At 43.6% G+C, this 23,911-nt stretch overlaps 1 protein-coding gene across 1 annotated transcript in view; it reads right to left on the bottom strand.

The window, feature by feature from the left end:
• Positions 1-23,911, bottom strand: part of LOC147010390 (muscle M-line assembly protein unc-89-like) — a 182,299-nt gene that overhangs the window by 71,271 nt on the left and 87,117 nt on the right. Inside the window, exons 7-8 of the mRNA XM_085860349.1 lie at positions 18,527-18,871; positions 12,518-12,626 (exon numbers count right to left, since the gene is read on the bottom strand). Of these exons, the coding sequence (XP_085716475.1) occupies positions 12,518-12,626; positions 18,527-18,871 (454 nt within the window). The remainder of the gene's footprint in view (positions 1-12,517; positions 12,627-18,526; positions 18,872-23,911) is intronic.

Raw genomic sequence — 23,911 nt, 5'->3', positions numbered from 1 at the left:
TTTCGAGGGCTATTTTGAGGATCATCACGGAGCCCCGGACAGCTTCCAACTGTAGTTCGTTTCCAGTAATATTCCCAGGGATGGGTTTAAGATCTCTGTAAAGTTCTTCTTCATCATTCCCATTGCTCCAATGATCAAGAGTACAATTTTGACACTCTTCAGATTCCAAGATCTTTTCACTTCATTTTGTAGGTCTTGATCTTGGTGTTTGGTAATTTTCTTATTTCTGCATTGTTTAGCCCCAAATCGCTGGGAACTGATACCTCAATTAACAATGCCATTTTTTATTTTTTATACCAAAGTACTATGTCCGATCACAATGCTTTGTTTTCTATGTTCACGCTCAATGGGATCATCAGGTCGTACGTGAGCGTTACTTCCTTGTTTTCGATTATCGCTTTTGGTTCACGTTTCCATGAGTTTCTTGCAACTGTGCCAATAGATTACTCTACATACATTGTTGTGCCTTTGTGTGTACAGTTGTTTTGACACGAGTTTTTTTTACATCCCGATAGGAGGTGGCTCGTACTTTCTGTTTCTACCTTGCAGAACCTACACTTGTCTGATTGTAACTCAGTCCTGCTATTTTCTGAAAGCCATTTGTGTAGTGTCCCTGTTCTTTGACATGTATAATGATTTGTTCTTCATCCCAACTCAGCTGATCACTTCTTAGCCAGTCCAATGATCATTCTTAGTCTTTGCCCAATCTGTCCAACTCTTTTTTTTTTCTTTTTTTTAATATCTTCCTGCTCTTTTGTCATTGTCTCAGTTGTCAGTGTATATCTGTTGATATTTCGCTTTATATATTTCTTTTTTGCAATAATTTGGGCAGTATTTGTTGCTGTTTCGGTTTCAAGCTTTTATCAAAGTTTGGCATCTTCCATTTGCACCTGTCTTTGGAAATTTTTCCCCAAGATGTGTTTGGGATACTTTCTCTGGCTGACTATCTTCGTGTGTCCATACAAATAGGATTCTGTAGTCTGTTGAACTTTTCACGTATTCAGCCAGTCCGACATGTCATTCTCTGCACTTGGTTAAGTTCCATCAGGCCGCTACCTCCTCCTCGTGTTGGCGGGTACTTTCTCGGGATTAAATGATTTTTGGAGAACATTTTGTGCATGGTGAGGAGTTTCCTTGTTTTGAGATAGAGTTTGTTGATTTCTGCTTGTGGCCAGTTTATTTCACAGCTGTATTGGAATACTGGTATTGCTAGTTGGTGTCATCCTTCCAAGGTCGGCGAAATGAGTACCAGTGTGCACTGGTAGAGGGGTACTGTATCAGCGACACAGTCACGCTTCCAAGAGATGATAGCTACAAGGAGAAGGAGGAGAAGGAGAAGGAGGAGAAGGAGAAGGAGGAGAAGGAGAAGGAGGAGAAGGAGAAGGAGGAGAAGGAGAAGGAGGAGAAGGAGAAGGAGGAGAAGGAGAAGGAGGAGAAGGAGAAGGAGAAGGAGAAGGAGAAGGAGAAGGAGAAGGAGAAGGAGAAGGAGAAGGAGAAGGAGAAGGAGAAGGAGAAGGAGAAGGAGAAGGAGAAGGAGAAGGAGAAGGAGAAGGAGAAGGAGAAGGAGAAGGAGAAGGAGAAGGAGAAGAAGATTGCTAGTTGGTTTATGCTTTTAATTTTGTTTCTTGGGGTGAGATGTTTTCAGATCAGCCTCGTTCTCTGTACGTATTCCTTGGCAATTCTTTTGCGCATTTGTTTGAGACATAGTTGATGGCCCTCTTCTCCTCCAAGGTATTTGAATGATGCTTCGTTTTCTACATCCTGTATTTTTGTATCTCAGTCGATTTTTATGTTGTTTGTTGTTGATTTACCCTCTGAATGTGCACTTGGCACACTTACCGAGGCAACATTCCATTTGAATGCCATCGGAGTACCCTTTCACTAATTTGCTCATTGACGAGGTTGTTAGGGGGTCCAGCACCAGGCAAAACAGGAGGGGTGAAAGGCTATCACCCTGGAAGATCCCACGATGTATATTCACTCCTGGTATTTCAATTCCGAGTATTGCAGTATCAATGTGGTGTTCCACAGCTCCATTGCTTTCTGAATCAGTTTGATTATTGGGGGGTTGATCTTGTACAGTTGCATACATTTGATCATCCATGAATGTGGAACACTATCAAAACCTTTTTTGGAGTCTATCCAGGCTGTGGACAATTTGGTTCTTCTGGTTTTACAGTTTTCAAGTATAGCCTTGTTTATTAGTAGGTGGTCTATTGTTCCATAGCATCCTCTCTTACATCCCTTCTGTTCTGCCTCTGGACCTCCAACTTCCATTCGGTGGTGGTACATAATTTCTGGAATGATTCCCATCAGATGTTTGTACGTTGTGGTAGACATTTTGTTTATTGGTCCATACTTGTGAAGTAGTTGGGTTTCCTCTGATTTTGGGATGAGGATGGTGTACCTTCCCTGAGCCATTCGTCCATTAACCCCTCCCCTTGGACAAGTTTGTTGAATGCTCGAGCATCGTGATTGTGGAGAGCATCTAGTTGCTTCAGCCAGAAATTCGGAACTCCATCCGAGCCTGGGCTTTTAAAGTTTGGCATTTTTGCAAGTTGTTCTTCCAGCTCTTCTTCACCTATTATCACTGGGGGGGGGGGGGATGGGGGCATTTCCTTTAGGTGTTGCTTTTTCTTTTCCAATTTTTGGATCTGATTTGCCTCCTTATTTGGTTCTTTTAGGTCTTCATAGATTCCTTTCAAAAAGTTTTCAAGTCTATCCTTTTCAGGGGGACTTGTTAAATCTTGCTTTTGTTTCCTTAGTTCAACGTAGAATCTTTTCGGGTTGTTTTCAAACAACTGGTATTATTTTCTCCCTTTGTTAATCAAATAGAAGACCAAGAAAGAACCCAAAGAAGTAAAGAGCAAAGACGGAGTCATCAGGAGGAACCTGGATTTGATTCGGGTTTCAGCTGCGACTCCACAACCCTCAAAACCCATCCAGGTGCAGCCAAGTGACCCTGACAGAAAAATTGCTGCAAGAATTCACTTCGAAGAGAGATAGATAAATAAAGAGAGGAATATAAAGTAAAAGAGATGAAAGAGAAGAAAAAGCAAGAATTAAAATGAATAAAGAGAATTGTGAAAAAATTAGAAAAGTATGAAAGGAAGAAAGAACAAAGATGGCGGGAAGAACCCGGATATATATATATATATATATATATATATATATATATATATATATATATATATATATATATATATATATATATATATATATGTATATATATATATATATATATATATATATATATATATATATATATATATATATATATATATATATATATATATATATATATATATATATATGTATATATATATATATATATATATATATATATATATATATATATATTTTATGAAATCTTTAGATTTCGTAAGTAACAAGCAGAAACGGAAGTCATCAATATACTTACGAAATCTTAAGATTTCACAAGTAACAAGCAGTCATAGACTGGTACTTACGAAATTGTCAACTTGACCTCTGATCTTGTCTAATAAAAGCTGTCTCTCGAGAAGGTATCGACGCAAACCACAAGTTTCTACGATGATTCTGCAGCAAACCATCAAAAATCGAATGTTTTGGATGTTTGACCTCACTGTGACCTTGACCTTTGACCGATTTTTACCAAAATCTAATCAGCACAAGCAATCATGCCCCTGAATCACGTGGTGTAATTTGACATTGGTAGCGTCTTCCGTTCTCGAGTTATCGTGCCTACAAACAAACAAACAAGCAGTCATAGACTGGTACTTACGAAATCGTCAACTTGAACACTGACCTTGTCGAATAAAAGCTGTCTCGAGAGAAGGTAGCGACGCAAACCAAAAGTTTCTACGATGACTCTGCAGCAAACCATCAAAAATCGAATGTTTTGGATGTTTGACCTCACTGTGACCTTGACCTTTGACCGATTTTGACCAAAATCAAATCAGCGCTAGCAATCACCCTCCTGAATCACATGGTGTAAATTTACATTGGTAGCTTCTTCTGTTCTCGAGTTATCATTTTTGGATGTTTGACCTCACTGTGACCTAGACCTTTGACCGATTTTGACCAAAATCTAATCAGCACCAGCCATCACCCTCCTGAATCACGTGGTGTAATTTGACATTGGTAGCTTCTTCCGTTCTCGAGTTATCGTGCCTACAAACAAATAAACAAACAAACAAACAAACAAACAGAAACTGAAGTCATCAATATACTTACGAAATCTTTAGATTTCGAAAGTAACAAACGAGCAGTCATAGACTGGTACTTACAAAATCGTCAACTTGACCTCTGACCTTGTCTAATAAAAGCTGTCTCTCAAGAAGGTCGCGACGCAAACCAGAAGTTTCTACGATGATTCTGCACCAAACCATCAAAAATCAAATGTTTTGGATGTTTGATCTCACTGTGACCTTGACCTTTGACCGATTTTGACCAAAATCTAATCAGCACTAGCAATCACCCTCCTGAATCACGTGGTATAATTTGACATTGGTAGCTTCTTCCGTTCTCGAATTATCTGTACCAAACCATCAAAAATCGAATATTTGACCTCACTGTGACCTTGACCTTTGACCGATTTTGACCAAAATCTAATCAGCACCAGCCATCACCCTCCTGAATCACGTGGTGTTGTAATTTGACATTGGTAGCTTCTTCCGTTCTCGAGTTATTGTGCCAACAAACATTCAAACAAACAAACAAACAAGCAGTCATAGACTGGTACTTACGAAATTGTCAACTTGACCTCTGACCTTGTCTAATAAAAGCTGTCTCTTGAGAAGGTAGCGACACAAACCAGAACTTTCTACGATGATTCTGTTCCAAACCATCAAAAATCGAATGTTTTTGATGTTTGACATCACTGTGACCTTGACCTTTGATCGATTTTAACCAAAATCTCATCAGCGCTAGCCATCACCCTCCTGAATCACGTGGTGTAATTTGACATTGGTAGCTTCTTCCGTTCTCGAGTTATCGTGCCTACAAACAAACAAACAAACAAACAGAAACGGAAGGCATCAATATACTTATGAAATCTTTAGATTTTGTAAGTAACAAACAGAAACGGAAGTCATCAATATACTTTCGAAATCTTTAGATTTCGTTAGTAACAAGCAGTCATAGACTGGTACTTACGAAATCGTCAACTTGACCTCTGACCTTGTCTAATAAAAGCTGTCTCTCGAGAAGGTAGCGATGCAAACCAGAAGTTTCTACGATGATTCTGTATCAAACCATCACAAATCGTAACGTCGACGGAAGCAAAAATCTCCATTTCTCCACGCAATGATATTGTTGTGGTTACCAAATTCGCAAACCACCATTCAGGTCCCTTAGGTGAGGTATCTCGGTAAGTGCATGTGTAGTTAGGCCCAAACCCGTTGTCTAGTGGGAATACATGTCATTTATGCGTGCTGCGACTCTTCAGGATAGCCGTTTTTCTTTTGCTATCTTTATTTTGGACCAACCGCCATGATTACCACCACCAGTTACAACATCAACCACCAACCACAACGCCGCTTCACCACAACCGCCACGACCTTCACGTCACACCTCGCAGCCGTCGCATCGCCACCGTTCTTGCGCCGCCTGTGGGTACCGGTGTTGGACTCGTGCAGGGCGCGTGCCGAACAGCGTGTACAAAATCACGGATTTTGTGCTTCAAAAACGGATCAAAAATGACACACGCCCACTTTTTGCCGTCCAATCGGTGGGCGAGGGGCGAATTGGCCCCGCCCCCAGGGCGATCGATATATGCAAATTTATGGATCAAAAAGCCTTCACGCCCACTTTTTCTCGGGCCAATGGGGAGCGAGGTGAAAGGTCGAAGGGAGGGGGTCAAAGATGAGAGGGCGAAGTTACGGGGCGGATAAAAGGACCGTGTTCGTCAGTCCAGGGGAGTCCAGAGGCGGAGAGTAGGAGAGTAGGAGAGTCGAGAGGCGAAGAGTAGGAGAGTAGGAGAGTCGGAAACAGAGAGTCAAGACTTCGCGGGCGGTGGAGCTGCTCGTCGTGTGCGTTGGAGTCGGAACGGAGGGGACGGAGCTGTGGAAAGGCGGCGACACCAGACGAGGGGGTGCTCGCGTCGTGCAGGGAGCTGCACCCGAGGGAGGCCGACAGCGCGACCTGGCCGAGGTGGAGACGCTCGTCGCGGGATAATAAAGATCCTCTATACCCCGAGCATCAGCAACCCCCTCCTGTTTCCCCCCGCGCTGAGATAGTGCGACCAAGTGGGCCCCTTTCCCACCCCCTACCAGACACCGTCCGCGAGGCCCGCGGAGTTGAGGCGCCATTGCCGCTCCACGTCTCATCACCAGACGGGTAGGCGCGACCCGGTCTCGGCCTCAGGCCCGCCTCATCCTTGAGGGTATTTCTTTTCCTTGGTTTTGGGTATGTGTTGTCGGCGCCGTCTGTGAAGTAGAATTGTATAAGTGTTGCCGTGTGCTCGGTAGTCGGTATTAGCTCTGCATTGTGTTTTCGCTTTTATATTTGCTTTTTGTGTAAATTGCATTGTGTCTTTTCTGTGTGCATTTGGTGGAATTGTATATGTGTGCTTCCCGTGTGCCGCGAATAAATGTGCTTTGTGTTGAACTGTTTCCCGCTTCGCTTCGTCATTTCTCCCATTGAATCCTCATCTTGCTTCACGTAAAGGGTTGGTAGTGGGCTGAATACGCCCGATAATTAATCGAACCGTCGAGGTCGACGATAACACCGCTCGGTTATTCTGATAGTACGGAACGGGTCGCTTAAGTGGCCCGTGTCCGAAGTCGACCTGCGGCGAGGTGCGATCGCCCGGTCTACCCTCCGCGTGGGTACTTAGGTAGGTCGAATTTGGCGAGCAACCCTATCCCACGCGGGGGCTGATTGGCTCGATCGCGGTGAGACCGAAAGGTCCACCCGTGACTGGTTCCCGGCGTTAGTCCGAGAGGGTCACGACTGGATTGTCCGTCCGGTGGGCGACGTGCCGCGATTCGAGTTACGTGGCCGTCAGCACGCCGGCGGGCGCGAATCCGCAACAATATTATACCTTAACGTTACTCAAAGACGCGTCTGCTCGAGCGCACTGCATCATGGGACGACCCGTGACGCGTCGAGTGAAATATTTTTTATACAATCTTAAAACGTCTCCAAAACATCCGATTTTTACCAGAATTTCGACAACTGAGTTTTAAGCATCCTAAGCGATCGCAAAAACCGAAGACAAAATTAAAATCGAAGTTAAAACGAACTTGTAACGTCGAGCGAAGCAAAAATACTCCATTTCTCCACATGAATTTACGGAATTATGTTTGACCTCACTGTGACCTTGACGTTTGACCGATTTTGACCAAAATCTAATCAGCACGAGCCATCACCCTCCTGAATCATGTGGTGTAATTTGACAATGGTAGCTTCTTCCGTTCTCGAGTTATCGTGCCTACAAACAAACAAGCAGTCATAGACTGGTACTTACGAAATCGTCAACTTGACCTCTGACCTTGTCTAATAAAAGCTGTCTCTCGAGAAGGTCGCGACACAAACCAGAAGTTTCTACGATGATTCTGCACCAAACCATCAAAAATCGAATGTTTTGGATGTTTGACCTCACTGTGACCTTGACCTTTGACCGATTTTGACCAAAATCTAATCAGCGCGAGCCACCAACCTCCTGAATCACGTGATGTAATTTGACATTGGTAGATTCTTCCGTTCGAGTTATCATTTTTTGGATGTTTGACCTCACTGTGACCTTGACCTTTGACCGATTTTGACCAAAATCTAATCAGCACTCGCCATCACCCTCCTGAATCACGAGGTGTAATTTAACATTGGTAACTTCTTCCGTTCTAGAGTTATCGTGCCTACAAACAAACAAACAAACAAACATACAAACAAGCAGTCATAGACTGGTACTTACGAAATCGTCAACTTGACCTCTGACCTTGTCTTATAAAAGCTGTCTCGAGAGAACGTAGCGACGCAAACCAGAAGTTTCTACAATGATTCTGTACCAAACCATCAAAAATCGAATGTTTTGGATGTTTGACCTCACTGTGACCTTGACGTTTGACCGACTTTGACCAAAATCTAATCAGCCCTAGCGATCACACTCCTGAATCACGTGGTGTAATTTGACATTGGTAGCTTCTTCCATTCGAGTTATCTGTACCAAACCATCAAAAATCGAATATATGACCTCACTGTGACCTTGACCTTTGACCGATTTTGACCAAAATCTAATCATCGCTAGCCACCACCCTCCTGAATCACGTGGTGTAATTTGACATTGGTAGCTTCTTCCGTTCTCGAGTTATCGTGGCTACAAACAAACAAACAGAAACGGAAGTCATCAATATACTTCAAAATCTTTAGATTTCATAAGTCACAAACAGAAACGGAAGTCATCAATATACTTACGAAATATTTAGATTTCGTAAGTTACAAACACACAAACAAACAAACAGAAACGGAAGTCATCAATATACTTACGAAATCTTTAGATTTCATAAGTAACAAGCAGTCATAGACTGGTACTTAGAAATCGTCAACTAGACCTCTGACCTTGTCTCATAAAAGCTGTCTCAAGAGAAGGCCGCGACGCAAACCAGAAGTTTCTATGATGATTCTGTACCAAACCATCAAAATTCGTAACGTCGACCGAAGCAAAAATCTCCATTTCTCCACGCAATTATTTTATCAAAGTCACAAAACCGTAATATTCGGCCATCCACCAACAATCTTTTCATAATCCGACGGCTCAGCGAGTCAGGCATGCGACGATAACCTTTATTGGGATAAAAAATGAGTTTTAAACACCATCTTTATCGAAAACACCGTCAGCGCGCACACGGAAAACCTTTACGTGACTCAACGACGCGTCTGCTCGAGCGCACTGCATCACGTGACGATCCGTGACGCATCGAGTGAAATATTTTTTATACAATCTTAGAAAGTCTCCAAAACATCCGATTTTTACCAGAATTTCGACAACCGAGTTTTAAGCGTCCAAAGCGATCGCAAAAACCGAAGTCAAAATTAAAATCGAAGTTAAAACGAACTCGTAACGTCGAGCGAAGAAAAAATCTCCATTTCTCCACGCAATTATTTAATATTATTTTATCAAGGCCACAAAACCGTAATATTCGGCCATCCACCAACAATCTTTACATCATCCGACGGCTCAGCGAGTCAGGCATGCGACGATAACCTTTATTGGGATAAAAAATGACTTTTGAACACCATCTTTATCGAAAACACCGTCAGCGCGCACACGGAAAACCTTAACGTGACTCAACGACGCGTCTGCTCGAGCGCACTGCATCACGTGACGACCCGTAACGCGTCGAGCGAAATATTTTTTATACAATCTTAAAATGTCTCCAAAACATCCGATTTTTACCAGAATTTCGACAACCAAGTTATAAGCCTCCTGCGATCGCAAAAACCGAAGACAAAATTAAAATCGAAGTTAAAACGAACTCGTAACGTCGAGCGAAGCAAAAATACTCCATTTCTCCACATGAATTTACGGAATTATGTTTGACCTCACTGTGACCTTGACCTTTGACCGATTTTGACCAAAATCTAATCAGCACAAGACATCACCCTCGTGAATCACGTGGTGTAATTTGACATTGGTAGCTTCTTCTGTTCTCGAGTTATCGTGCCAACAAACAAACAAACAAACACACAAACAAACACACAAACAAACAGAAACGGAAGTGATCAATATACTTACGAAATCTTTAGATTTCATGAGTAACAAGCAGTCACGGACTGGTACTTACGAAATCGTCAACTTGACCTCTGACCTTGTCTAATAAAAGCTGTCTCAAGAGAAGAAAGCGACGCAAACCAGAAGTTTCTATGATGATTCTGTACCAAGCCATCGAAAATCGAATGTTTGACCTCACTGTGACCTTGACCTTGGACCGATTTTGACCAAAATCTAATCAGCGCTAGCCATCACCCTCCTGAATCACGTGGTGTAATTTGACATTGGCAGCTTCTTCCGTTCTCGAGTTATCGTGCCTCCAAACAAACACACAAACAGAGGATGGAAGTCATCAATATACTTGCGAAATCTAAAGATTTCGTAAGTACAAAAATTCGGGCCCAAAGGGGCTCAAACAGGTGATTCCCCCCCCCCCCCACCAAAAAATATGCATTTGCTGTCTTCTCAGAAACTACACACACAATTCTGATGAAACTTGACCCCAACCTTCATAACCTATGATGTACCATAGGTTGTTCACAACATTAAAAAAGTCGGTGTCTGAGAGGGGTCTCTGGAGAGGGTTTAAAGGGGAAGGGGGGGGGGGTTGCCACCCAAAGGGGGTATTTGCTTTCTTCTCAGAAACTCCACACAAAATATCAATGAAACATGACCATAACATTCATCACCCGTGACGTAACAAACGTTGTTCACGGCATAAAGAAAATCAGGGTCTGAGAGGGGTTGCCCACCAAAATAGGTGTTTGCTTTCTGCTCAATTACTCATTTGTGATGTGTCCATTCGTATTTACCCTGTGCACGTGAAGCAAAAAGTGGAGTCAAGCAACTGGTTCACTTCTGTCTGTCTCTCCTTCCATATTTCTGTCCACAAACTTCAGTTTGTGATTGAGGAACAACTTGATCTCAATTTAATTTGATTTTGAACACAAATCGGAAAAAGAACCTGCCGCTTTACAGCACTTTGGCTCTGAATTTGTCTCAGTCACACATGTGTAGAGGAGAGAGAGATAAAAAAAAAATTTAAATTTACTCGGCCTGTCTGGCAGTGAAACAAAATTGAACATCATTCCAAAGAGGAAACTTTCTGTTTTATAAGATGTCATAAAGGACACAAACAGACACAAAGAACCAATGTAACATGTTTAATAAGGTGGTGTAAAAGACGCTGCATTAATGGCGGTAAACTTCCGGAATTTCTGGGAGGAGACAGAACCGCCTGGGGACGTCTGCCCTGAACGAGCTTCCGTTTGCATACGCTGTGCCTGAATGAGTCTCTACCTGAACGAGCTGTCAAATGCATGTGCCTTCACAATTCACTGCCTGACTAGAGTGAACACGAGAGTCCAAGGGCAGCAACCGCATAAGAACTGTTGAACCTGGCATTTCCAACCACTTCACACCACATGGACACTCACAAAATCCCCCAATACCCCCACTGATCCAGTCCTCCACATGGAACAGACATGGGCCAACCTGTTGGTGTATGGTGAGTCAGGATTCCCAACCAGGCACCGCCCTTCCTCTAATCATCATCTTTGTGTCTACTTTCCCAGATGAAGGATGGCACACCTGTCTCTCGTGTCAAGAAATAAGTAAGATTGTGTAAGGGACTTACATGCTAAAGGTAACACATTTTTTTGAGCATTTGATCCCTGCACAGGAAACTCTCCAATATCGCGGGGGTGAGGTTATTGATAAATGCCACGATAGTTGAAACCGCGATCTTGAAAACCAAGGGCCAATGGGAAGAGGCGGGTTTGGTTCCTGGACTTGGAGAAAATTTCGAGGAAGATCGACGATAGCCAGAAATAAACACATTAGTATTGAAACAAGGAAAAAAAGATAAAATGTCAAAGCCCCCGTTTTAGTAATTTTTCTGGACAGAGTTAAAGGGTGAGCTAATAATTATTTACAACGGAAATGGCTGCCAGTTTACCAGTCGGTCATCTTTGATCAGATCGCAAAATAAGGTTAGGTGCAAGTGTATGCCATCATGTACTGTGCGTGTGCTAAGTTTGAACAAAATTGGATCATGCATGTCTGAGAAATGATTGGGAAGACATTAAAGTAACAAAATTGCCATCAGTGGGCCATCTTAGATCTGATCTCGAAAAAAAAAATGACGTGCATATGCAAGCCCTCTTTCCTTATCTGTATGCAAAGTTTGAACAAAATCAGTAAATGCATGTCCAAGAAATGGTTGAGGACATGTTCAATAGCAAGATGTTTTCAACAACTAAAATGGCTGCCAGTCTTCCAGTCGGCCATCTTGGGGAAAACAAATGACGTGCATATGTAAGCCATAATTCAGTATCTGTGTGCCAAGTTTGAACAACATCCGTAAATGCATGTCGGAGAAATGGTTGAGGACGTGTTCATCGGGTATTTACAATTAAAATGGCCACCAGTCGGCCTTCTTTCATCACATCGCGAAACAAAATGATGTACTTATGTATTCTGTCATGTTTTGTCTTTGTGCGAAGTCAGAGTAAAATCGGTTCATACATATCAGAGATATGGTTGCGCACGCACACAAAAATCATGACCAAATCCATAAGCCCCCGTTTTAGACCCGGTGTAATAGGTGCAAAAAAAAAACACGTATGTATGCATGTATATATGTATGTATATATATATATATATATATATATATATATATATATATATATATATATATATATATATATATATATATATATATATATATATATATATATATATATATATATATATATTTGCAGATGTTCATGAATGCAGACGGAAATGAAAAAATAAAAGATCAGAAAACAATTAAAATTAAATTACCTTTGGGTTTTCCTCCAGTGACACCACACCAAGACCCCCCAGAACACTACAGCAGCAATGAGACCAAAGATCAAACCAGAAAAGGATTTTTGGTGTTTTTCTTCTGAACCTGCAAAGGGAAACTCCATTTATTACAATCCCATTGTAACTGATAAATGTTTAACTATTTGTAGTAAGTGGAAAACATTCTCGTTTATACTTTTATTTTTACCATTTTAAAGGAGGAATTGATTTTTTAATTTCCAAGACTGCTTCTACTAATTACCAAGAAACTCGAATCAAAAACTACAAATCTTTGGGGACATAAACTGTGATTTTAGAAAAAAAACAAAAAAAAAGATGATTGTAAATACAATGAAAATATTTAATTTGTAATTATTTAAACTTTGATATGGTTTATTTGAAGCATTAACCCTTTCACTGCTGGAGCTGAAACAGGAAAACAAACTCAAGGAAGTAAATGCCATAAAATTTACAACCCCTCCCAACTCCCCACCCCTCATCAGTTAACATTTGTAATCGGTTTGGATCTTCTGACCACGTCCTTGTCAAAGTGGACATTTCTCTGGCTATTATCAGAGAACCACCTCACCGCCGTAGAGTCTGGCATTTCACTCAAGCAGACTGGCAGGGTCTCCAAGCAGCCCTCAAACTTATAGACTGGTCTCCTATCGCTACTTTCTCCAACATCAACTCATCCTGGAAATTTTTTCAAAGAAACTTGCTCTCCCTAATGCACAGATTTATCCCCTCTCATCTTCAGTTGTCCTACCCTTCCTGCCACCCTTGGTTCACTGAAGCTTGTGGTGAAGCAGTTGTCCTGAAACATGGAAAGCTTTCCTCATGGAAAGCAAACCCAACTGAGGGCAATCTCAGTTCCTTCCATAAAGCTCAGAACAAGTGTGTGTATCTATCCTCAGGAGAGACACAAAACAACATCTTTCTCATCTCAAGTCTGAACTCTCAAACCTCTCCCCCTCCTCAAAATCCTGGTGGCATCTTATCAAATCTGTTTCTGGTGTATGTTCCCCCTCCATCCCCTCCCTTACCTCAAATGGCTGCACTGCTGATACCGCACGTGAAAAAGCTGAATGCCTAAACTCGGTGTTTGCAGCTAAATCTTGTGTCCAAAACCCATCACTTTCTCTACCCCACCTTACCCAGTCGCACCCAACTGTCCCTGGACTCTGTGTCCTTTTCTCCTCACAAGGTGGAGAGCTTGCTGTCAAACCTCGACTCAGATTCTGCAACCGGTCCAGACAGCATCAGCCCACGTGTCCTCAAAGCCTGCTCTTCTGCTCTTGCTCACCCTCTCTCTGTTCTATTCACCCTCTCATTTGCCCAAGGTCATCTGCCATCTGCTTGGAAATCAGCAAACATCACTGCCCTGCACAAAAAAGGTGCAAAAACAGATCCCTGCAACTACAGACCAATCAGCCTTCTCCCAAACATCAGCAAGGTTATGGAATCCATCATCGTCTCAGACATTAAATCCTTCCTCTTCTCCAATGGCTTGATTTCTGATCATCAATTTGGTTTCAGACCAGGTCACTCTACCCTGGATATGCTGCTTCTGCTCTCCCAACAATGGATGTATTCCTCAATGCCAGACAGGAAATCCGAGCCATATCCCTGGACATATCACATGCTTTTGACACAGTCTGGCACCCTGTCCTGCTCACCAAACTCTCTTCCTATGGTATCCAAGGCCATCTACACTCATGGCTCGCAGACTTCCTCTCCTGTCGCAGTCACTGTGTGGCCCGAAATGGAGTTCTTTCATCCCCCTTCCTGTCCAGGCTGGAGTTCCTCAAGGTAGTGTTCTGGGCCCTGTTCTTTTTCTGGTTTTCATCAATCATCTCTCCGACTCTCTGGAAAATCCTCTATATCTCTTTGCTGATGACTCCACCCTCTGCCGTAGCATCGGTCATCCTTCAGACCGGCAAGCAGCAGCTTCTTCGCTCACTGCAGACCTGGATAAAATCACAAACTGGTCCAACACGTGGAACATGTCTTTCAATACGGACAAATCTCACACTCTCACGATGTCTCTTCGAAAGGGCCGATTAGACCCCCCCCCCCCCCATCCACTTTCTCAACAATCCTTTGTTCTGGGTCTCACTTCTGGAAAGGAAGAATTCTTTCTTTCAAGCTTCTGGGTCTCACTATCTGTCATGACCTTTCCTGGGAAAGCCACATTTCAAACCTCACCTCCAAAGCAAGGCGCCGATTGGGAATCCTCCGTCGTGCAAAGTCCTTCCTCGGCCCACCTGAGCTCCTGACCACTGACAAAGCTTTTGTCCGCAGCCTGATGGAGTACTGCTCTCCGCTCTGGGCTAGTGCTCCTGCCTCCCACCTTTCTCGGCTTCATGCTGTAGAAACCAAGGCATTTCGGATCATTGGCATCTCCCACAATGAGACTGAGTCTTTGGGCCTCTCACTCAATCACCGCAGGTTGGTCGGTGGTCTTTCTGTCTTCTACCGTCTCCTCTCCAGTCTCGCCCCCCCCTGCTCTCTCTACGATTTGTCCCCACCACATTTCCACAGGGCGCTCAAGGTCTGCCAACAACCCCCTTCTGGTAAAACTACCAAAATCACGAATCACTGCTCACCTTCACTCTTTCATTCCTCTTTTTTACCGACTTTGGAATAAACTCCCTCACTCTATTCATTCCCATTCTTCTTTCCAGGCCTTCAAAACAGCTGTTCACCACCACCTCTTATCATCCCCCATCCAAATCCTCGATCATTTATACCCCTGATAATCCACCCAAGCCCACCTCCTTCAAATTCCCTGCTTTCCTTTTTGAAAGTCCCTGTAATGTCCATCTTCTATTCCCCATGTTCCCCGTCCCATCCCTCTCCCTTCCACAGATCTCCTAATGTCTATGTTCCCCACTGTTTTGTCCTTCCCATTCCCTCCCCTCTTGTCTCATGCCCCCCTTGATGTGCGTTGTGTGTTAGCTCTCATACGAGCCTCGACAAGGTATACAAAAGAAAAAAATGTTATAAAAGATTATGAATGGGTTGGACAACTTTGATAAAACTCCACAAGTGTGTTCAGCCAAAGCCAAGGAAGAAATCACTTGATTTTGGTGTCGGTCAAAAGTCAAGGTCAAAACAAATTCTAAATTTTCTGGATGTAATGTATAAAATGGTGAAAAGTGAACTTTTTATTCCAAAATTAGTGGGACATCTAAAGGAGTCGTTTGGAGTCAAATCGGACAAACACTGAGTGAATGAGTTTACATCAAATGTTGAGGTCACAGCGAACTTGAGTTAAAACTTTAAAAGGTAAGAAATGAAAATTCATCAAATTCATCAAAACCTTATGATCATATTGGGAATTACGAAGAGATGAGACGATTGTGTTTGGTGAACTTGGGTTAAAATGAAACATCTCAGATGTCGATAAAAATGAACAAAAATGTTACGTCTGCCACCTAAGGTTTTCACCCATCTGTGTTTGTTTGTGACTTGTGAAATTGATGATTTTTCAAGTGGATTCATCAGTCGATTTTGTTATTTTGTCTGTATCTCTGTGTGTGTTTGTCTGTCTCTGTGAGTCTGTTTCATCACGTACAGGTCACAATTCTAAACCGATCTTCACAAAACTTCACCACATGGTAGAGTTTATCATAAGGAAGAAGCCTGTTGATTTTGAGGTCAAAAGGCCCAAGGTCAACAACTGAGGTGAGATTTCTAAAATCCTCAATTTTCATCTGATCGACTTGAAATTTAAAGAGGATTTATATTTCAGGTCATTGAATTAAACCAACAATTATTTTTGAGGTCCATACATCGGCCAAATGGTCAAAGGCCGAATTTCTAAAATACTGGATTTTCGTCTGATTTACTTGAAATTTGATGGGCATTTGCCATTAGGTCACTGAATTCAACCACCTATTATATTGGAGGTGAACATAGGCCAAAAGATTTTGGTTCAGATCCAGTCCATCAGTGGGATACAAAATGTGAACTGTTCCACCTAACAGAGGTATGCGCTCTACCGAGTGCCGTTATACTTTGCGCTGTTTTGCCAAGTGTCGCTCTATGAGTGATTTTTCATTTGTCTGTTTGTGTGCAGCATATCTCAAAAAGTTGCGAACGGATTCAGACGAAACTTGGTGAACATGTTGGGTGTGTGACAAGGAAGAATAGTTTCAGTTTTGGTGAAGATCCAAATCCAGATCCGGATCTAATAATTTTTTAAGTGATTCTTCACCATTGAAAGATAGGGCCAAAAACGATATCGTACTGTATAACACGATATTTCAAAAATGTAATGGGCCAGATATGTTCTCGTGGATCAGGCATTACGTGGTGGAGGTATGTGCTCTACAGAGTGCCTTTCCAGTTTATAATGGAATCACAGGTCATGTGACGATGCTCTTTATGATTACAATGCAAAACAGCGGTGGTTTTTTTCGAAGATTCTGGATTCTAACCATGAGACGGACAATGTGAAGTCTTGTGGTTTTGAGGATGAGAGAATCGTTATCACATCATTGTCAGTATGGATGTTTCTTGGTCTACCTGTTTACCTGTGTTTCAGTGAAAGAGTGAAAATAAGTAATTAATGAGCATATCCAGCATTACAGGCTGTGATGTAAGCATCTGTCAAGGTTGTCAAAATATATTTCAATGCAAATCATATCTTTAAACTAACAAATATATTGTTGTGGCGTTGGGATTCGGACCAGTCTCCTGATCCCTATCCTGACTAACCAATGTTGCGGGGAACACGTCCGCCAAATGACCGGGACGCATTAAGGACCTTCTCCCTCCCTTACTATCTCAATCGCTCCCTATCCCTTACTATCCCGAGCCTTACTCGGTCTCGTTGGGTCATAATCAAGATGTGAACCCAAGCGGTGGTTTAGTAAGCATGGGGGTGCATTTAGTAATGGGGTGTTTAGTGCCAAAAAACAAACAAACAAATATCCTCTAAAGAGGATTTAAAAGCCAACCTGGCTATTCTCACTCAGCGATCGTAATAGCCCGAATCACTCAAAGTGAGACGGTGAGTTTAAAATGTGTACTTAAAACAAGGAGTAGGAGAGAACTGGAAGGCAATTGTAGATTCATGCTATCCAGGTTTAGTTACAATAAATACAATTCACGCACCAGGGTTTCGTATGGACGGAAGATCTTACATATTCCATCTAAAGACATCAAACACCACAGCAGAAAGAAGAGAGATATTGACAAGACAAGGAATACCCAATGGTGGCCCGTGCGGGCGATGCAAGTCCAACAATGTGTCTAGCGTGCTCGAGGTGTCCAGGGACCGTGGGGTTGCAACATGGGCAGAAGAGAAGTGGATGGCATGATGGCATAGGAGGTGCTGGCTCTCTCTTGCCATCTGGGAAGCTGTGCATTCACCTCCCTCCTCTGATCTCCGGAGCAGACAGCACAATTCCAGACATGGCTCCCTAGCTGAGCCTCGGACCTCTCATTCTCCGTACTGTCCGCCGGCCCTTTTAATGTCTTGGTTAACACCCCACCCTGTGACGTCGCCCAGGCCTGCCCGCTCCGCACACATTAGCTCCACAGATGTCACTCAAGCTCAAGCCCCACCCCAAAACTTCTCGGTCTCTCCTGATTGATGAAGGCTTGCCTAAAGTGGGCTTAACTTCCGCTTCGCTGGGCAAGCAAGGTCGCTTTATTTTAATTTACATAAAAACAGATTTAAAGAGGATAAAACATGAAAAAAGGGATTTAAGGAGAAGTGGATTTCGACACAAACTTTGGAAGGGGAGACGACATGCTTTCTATACGAGAATCGACACGCATTGTCATTACAGTTTTACCTCAATGTTGTGCGAAAACATGAACTTATGGAAATAACTATTCTTATCTATACATTCTTAGCCCCGAGAAGTCACATCCACAACAGTGTTTAAAAGATGTTCCCAATTGTCTTCATTCAAACATTAAATCCATGGCATTTGATGTCTGCGCCACGAGGTTAAAACCACATATCTTGGACTGAAATGAGAGACTTACGGACGAGCAGGATCGTAGATGTCGATCCCTCCTTGTAATTAGGGTAACGTATCGTACATGTATAAGTTCCATTTTCATGAAATCCCACATCCTTGAGGAGCAGAGTAAAATAATCCCCGTTTGGAATCCCGGAGATATTCATCCTCCCATCCAGGACTTGTTCTTCTCCATTTTGAAAAAGGTATAATGGGTTCTTGTTCGAGTCTTTGTAGAACTCGATGGAAAGGAGACAATCATTGATCGAAGGTGAACCTTCCTGCGTGTTGAGAGATAATGTGTAAATGAACTCCAAATCTTCACCAGGTGTTGCCTCAACAGTCTTTGGACCCTTCACCATCACGCAACCTGTAATGGACAAACAATGAAAGTTTCACAAAATGGAGAAAAACATCTTACACATCAAATGTTGTTCAGTATTTACCAAAACTCAAAATGAACAAACGGTTTTGTTGAACACGAGAAAATTGAACAAAATTAGAATGAAGATGATTTGAAGAGTTTATAAAATGCAAGTAAAAAAATAAAAAAAATAATTTTATTTATGGTTTTCTTGTTGGTTTTGTGAAAAGCTATATTTTCCCCAAAGTACCAAACAACGTGTACACAACCCAGAAGGTTGTTTCGTTTAATATTTTATTAACACACACGAGCAAATACAAGCCGTCGCTTCGCCGGCAGGACTATTAAAAGGGTGGGGGGGAGAAAATGAGGGGGTGGGGGGAGGGAGAAAAAGAGGGAGGTGGAGGAGAAAAAGAGGGAGGTGGGGGAGGAAGAGAAGAGAGGAAGATGGGGGAGAAAGGGGGGTAGTGGGGAGAAGGGGGTGTTCTGGATATGTGTTTGATAGGGGGACTTGAGGGAAAGGCTACAACCACCGTCCAGACACGTCTGGAAATGACCACCATCGAGACATAACCAGTAGATCGGAAGAGGAGGGTTAATAAAAACTGTGAAAAAATAAAAAATTCGTTTGTCCAATTCACACATTCTTTGATGGCCCTTCATCTCCTCGACGTCCGGAGAGTTGTCCTCTCAAGTCCCGAATAAGCGTGCATGCACACTTATTTTTTAGAGGTGAAAATCCCCCCTTCACGGCTTCTATTCGGGTCTACACGCTTATTAAAAATCGTTCTTGCCAACATCAGGTCATATTTACACCAGCGAGCGTGTAGGGTAACAATGTTGTCCCGTCGAGAGATGTGTCGCCTTTACTCCCGAAATTCCTTCATCTGCCAACAATCTTCACCATGGGTCTGGGTACTGTACCGCGTCAATGCGGGTCCCACCGGTTGATTCATTCGGCTTCCTGAGTGTAACGGTGGATCCAGTGCATGCTATGAAAGTCAATTTCCTGAATAATGCTTTTCGATGGGTCAGACGATTACATTGTCTCTGACAAACTGTTCAGCATTGTTCGAGAAGAGATGTTGAAGTTTCGGAAGGATTTGCTGACATCTACCCCCCCTCCCCCCATCGGACATCAAAAACTGACATCAACCATCACCCTATCGAAGGGAGCCACCAGGAAGCGGAAGGGGGAAAGTGAGGTTCCACGAGATGAGGGTGTGGAACTGATGGATTGCGAGGGAGAGGAGTTGGCTCAAGTAGAATTGATGCAAGAGGTGAAGTCCCCACATTCAGATAAGAACGAAAGTCAGACAGACATTGTATCAATTCAAGAAGACCTCCCGTCTACCTCCACTCTCTCACACGAGCCTACAGATGATGAAACAAAAGCAGACTGTGCATTCCTTGATGACATCCAAGCTGTGATCGACAAACATTCGTCTTCCACATCCGAACTCTTCACTCCACAGTTCAGCAGATTCAAAGCAATCAACGCAAAGTCGCAGTCAACGTGTGGCCCTAAATGGAGTTCTTTCATCCCCTCTTCCTGTGCAGGCTGGAGTTCCTCAAGGTAGCGTTCTGGGCCCTGTTCTTTTTCTGGTTTTCATCAATGATCTCTCGGACTCTCTGGAAAATCCTCTATTTCTCTTTGCCGACGACTCCACCCTCTGCCGTACCATCTGTCATCCCTCAGACCGGCAAGCAGCAGCTTCTTCACTCACTGCAGATCTGGATAAAATCACAAACTGGTCCAACACGTGGAACATGTCTTTCAATCCAGACAAATCTCACACTCTCACTATGTCTCTTCGAAAGGACCGTTTACAAAACCCCCCCATCCACTTTCTCAACAATCCTCTGGAAGAAGACTTTTCTTTCAAGCTTCTAGGTCTCACTATCTGCCATGACCTTTCCTGGGAAAGTCACATTTCCAACCTCGCCTCAAAAGCCAGTCGCCGACTGGGAATCCTCCGTCGTGCTAAGTCCTTCCTCGGCCCTCTTGAGCTCCTGACCACTTACAAAGCTTTTGTCCGTAGCCTGATGGAGTACTGCTCTCCCCTCTGGGCTGGTGCTCCTGCCTCCCACCTTTCTCGGCTTCACGCTGTCGAAACCAGGGCATTTAAGATCATCGGCATCTCCCGCAATGAAGCTGAGTCTTTGGGCCTCTCACTCAATCACCGCAGGTTGGTCGGTGGTCTTTCTGTCTTCTACCGACTCCTCTCCAGCCTTGCCCCCCTGCTCTCTCTGCGATTTGTCCCCACCACATTTCCACAGGGTGCTCAAGGTCCGCCAACAACCCCCTTCTGGTAAAACTACCAAAATCACGAATCACTGCTCATCTTCACTCTTTCATTCCTCTTTTTTCCCGCCTTTGGAATAAACTTCCTCACTCTATTCTTTCCCATTCTTCCCTCCAGGCTTTCAAAACAGCTGTTCACCACCACCTCTTATCTTCCCCCATCCAAATCCTCGATCTTTTCTACCCCCGATAATCCACCCAAGCCCACTTCCTTCATTTCTCCTACTTTCCTTCCTGAAAGTCCCTGAAATGTCCATCTTCTCTTCGCCATGTTCCCCGTCCCATCCCCATCCCTCTCCCTTCCACAGTTCACCTAATGTGTCTGTTCCCCACTGTTTTGTCCCTTCCACTCCCGCCCCTCTTGTCTCATGCCTCCTTGCTGTGAGTTGTGTGTTAGCTCTCATACGAGCCTCGACCAAGGTATACAAAAAAAAAAAAAAAAAAAAAACGCAAACGCCCGAAGGAGTGTGAAGAAGCGCAAACAGATTGCCAAAGAAAAAGCGTAGACTACAGTACGCATCTTGGCATTGTAATGTATGTATTTTAACAATAAAATCCATGTTCTATATTTAGTGGGGCAACTTAGCATAACAATTGTGCATTTTGTGAGGAAAGCACCAAATTTGGCACACTCATAGCCTAATATATGATGAACAGATTTGGATATTGGGCCATCCCAAATTCAGCCACTGATGGCTGTGGCAGCCATTTTCCACTGCCATCAAAAATTTTGAGATGGCCCAATATCCAAATCTGTTCAAATTATGATTGGCCACTAGTGTGCCAAATTTGGTGCTTCCCTCACAAAATGCACAATTGTTACGCTATATTTAGCTAAGTTGCCCCACTAATTTGTCACATTTCTGGTTTTTCCACCCTGCCCTCTTATTCGGACCAGTACGCTTATTAGACTTTTTTGGGATTTTCCACCCGACACACCAATTCCGCCCTCCACTCTTATTAAAATTTGGAAAATGTTCCACCCTACACGCTTATGCAGACCCCCACGCTTATTCGGGACTTGAGAGTATCGTGGGGGAAGGAGTATCGTGGAGGCGGATAGCGTGAGAGGAGGGAAGGGAAGGCAGCACGAGGGGAAGGGGGAGGAGGAAAAGCAGCGCGAGGGAAGGGGGGGAGGCAGCGCGAGGGGAAGGGGGGGAGGCAGCGCGAGGGGAAGGGGGAAGGCAGCGCGAGGGGAAGGGGGGAAGGCAGCGCGAGGGGAAGGGGGAAGGCAGCGCGAGGGGAAGGGGGGGAGGCAGCACGCCGGGGGGCGAGGCAGCACGACGGGGGGGGCGAGGCAGAACGACGGGGGCGAGGCAGCACGATGGGGGGCGCAGGCAGCATGACGGGCAACTGAGGCAACATGAGGGGGGCAGAGGCAGCACGAAAGGGGGCGTAGGCAGCATGACGGGGGAGGCGGAGGCGGCACGACGGGGGGGCTGAGGCAGCACGACCGGGAGGCGGAGGCGGCACGACGGGGAGGCGGAGGCGGCACGACGGGGGGGTGGAGGTGGCACGACGGGGGAGGGGTGGTGGAGGCAGCATGACGAGGTGAATAATGAACCCAAACACCCAATTTTCTCTCATGAACTTCCTCGGAGTTCCTTGGTGTGCATGCAAAGTTTCAGGCTGCGAGGTGTCATGATTTTGGAGTTATGGAGGACACACACACACACACACACACACACACACACACACACACACACACACACACACACACACACACACACACACACACACACACACACTTAAGGAGTATGGCTGACTAATCACAGGTTACTAATCTAATTGCAGGTTCACTTCATTCTGATTAACACTTCGTATATGAACTAATCACAGGTTCATTTCATCCTCACTAACACGTCGTATTTTAACGAAAGATTCACTTCGCGTCCTCAACAACACCTGGTATTTGAACTGAAGGTTTACTTCATCCTAACTCGAGGGGGAGCATGCGGGAGAGTGCAAAACCTCCACCGCCAATACTGCTGGGTCACTCAAGTGAACCTTATATGTTATTCATTAAATATGTCAACAGTGCTGACAGAGTTATAGTTCTTTTCTCCAACATTTTTTTTTTTTGGGTGGGGGGGGGTTGGAAATCAATTAAAACATGTAAAAATGCAAAAAAATATAAAAATATTAAAAAATATATATATTTTTTTATAATATTATATTAAATATAATATTAAAAAAGAATTTTTTGGGGGGGGGTTGGAAATCACTCAAAACATGTAGATATGCAAAAAAAATTCTCTATTTTTTGGGGGGGGGTGTAAATTTTTTTGGGGGGGTTGAAAATCACTTAAAACATGTAAAAATGCAAATAAAAATTTTTTTTTCTCAAACAATTTTTTTTGGGGGGGGGGGCAAAATGAGTGCCAGCATGGAGGTATCCTGTGTCGGAGTGGCGACCCGTCCAGGATTGTACCCAATAGCCAAGGGGACTGCTTAGGCAGCACCAACGCTCTGCGCAGAGTATGGTCCCAATCTCCTCATTCTCCTTCCCAGTGGAGATGACAACACATTGGTGGAGAATAAGTCCAAAATTTAATGGCATCATCCTTGGACCATACCGAAACCCCTCCCCCCCCCCACCAAGTTTCGTCGAAATCCGTCGAGGAGTTTTTCTGTAATACTGTTCACAAACAAACAAACAAAGAAACAAACACAAACAGAAAGGGGTGAAAACAGTAACCTCCATCCATCTTCGAAGATGGCGGAGGTTAATTACCACCTCG

This window comes from Eptatretus burgeri, chromosome 16 (genome assembly GCF_056783735.1).
Source record: "Eptatretus burgeri isolate ZD-2024b chromosome 16, Ebu_testis_v1, whole genome shotgun sequence".
Taxonomy (NCBI): domain Eukaryota; kingdom Metazoa; phylum Chordata; class Myxini; order Myxiniformes; family Myxinidae; genus Eptatretus; species Eptatretus burgeri.
The sequence above is the reverse complement of the archived record's forward strand: the minus strand, read 5'-3'. Positions and strand labels throughout refer to the sequence as shown.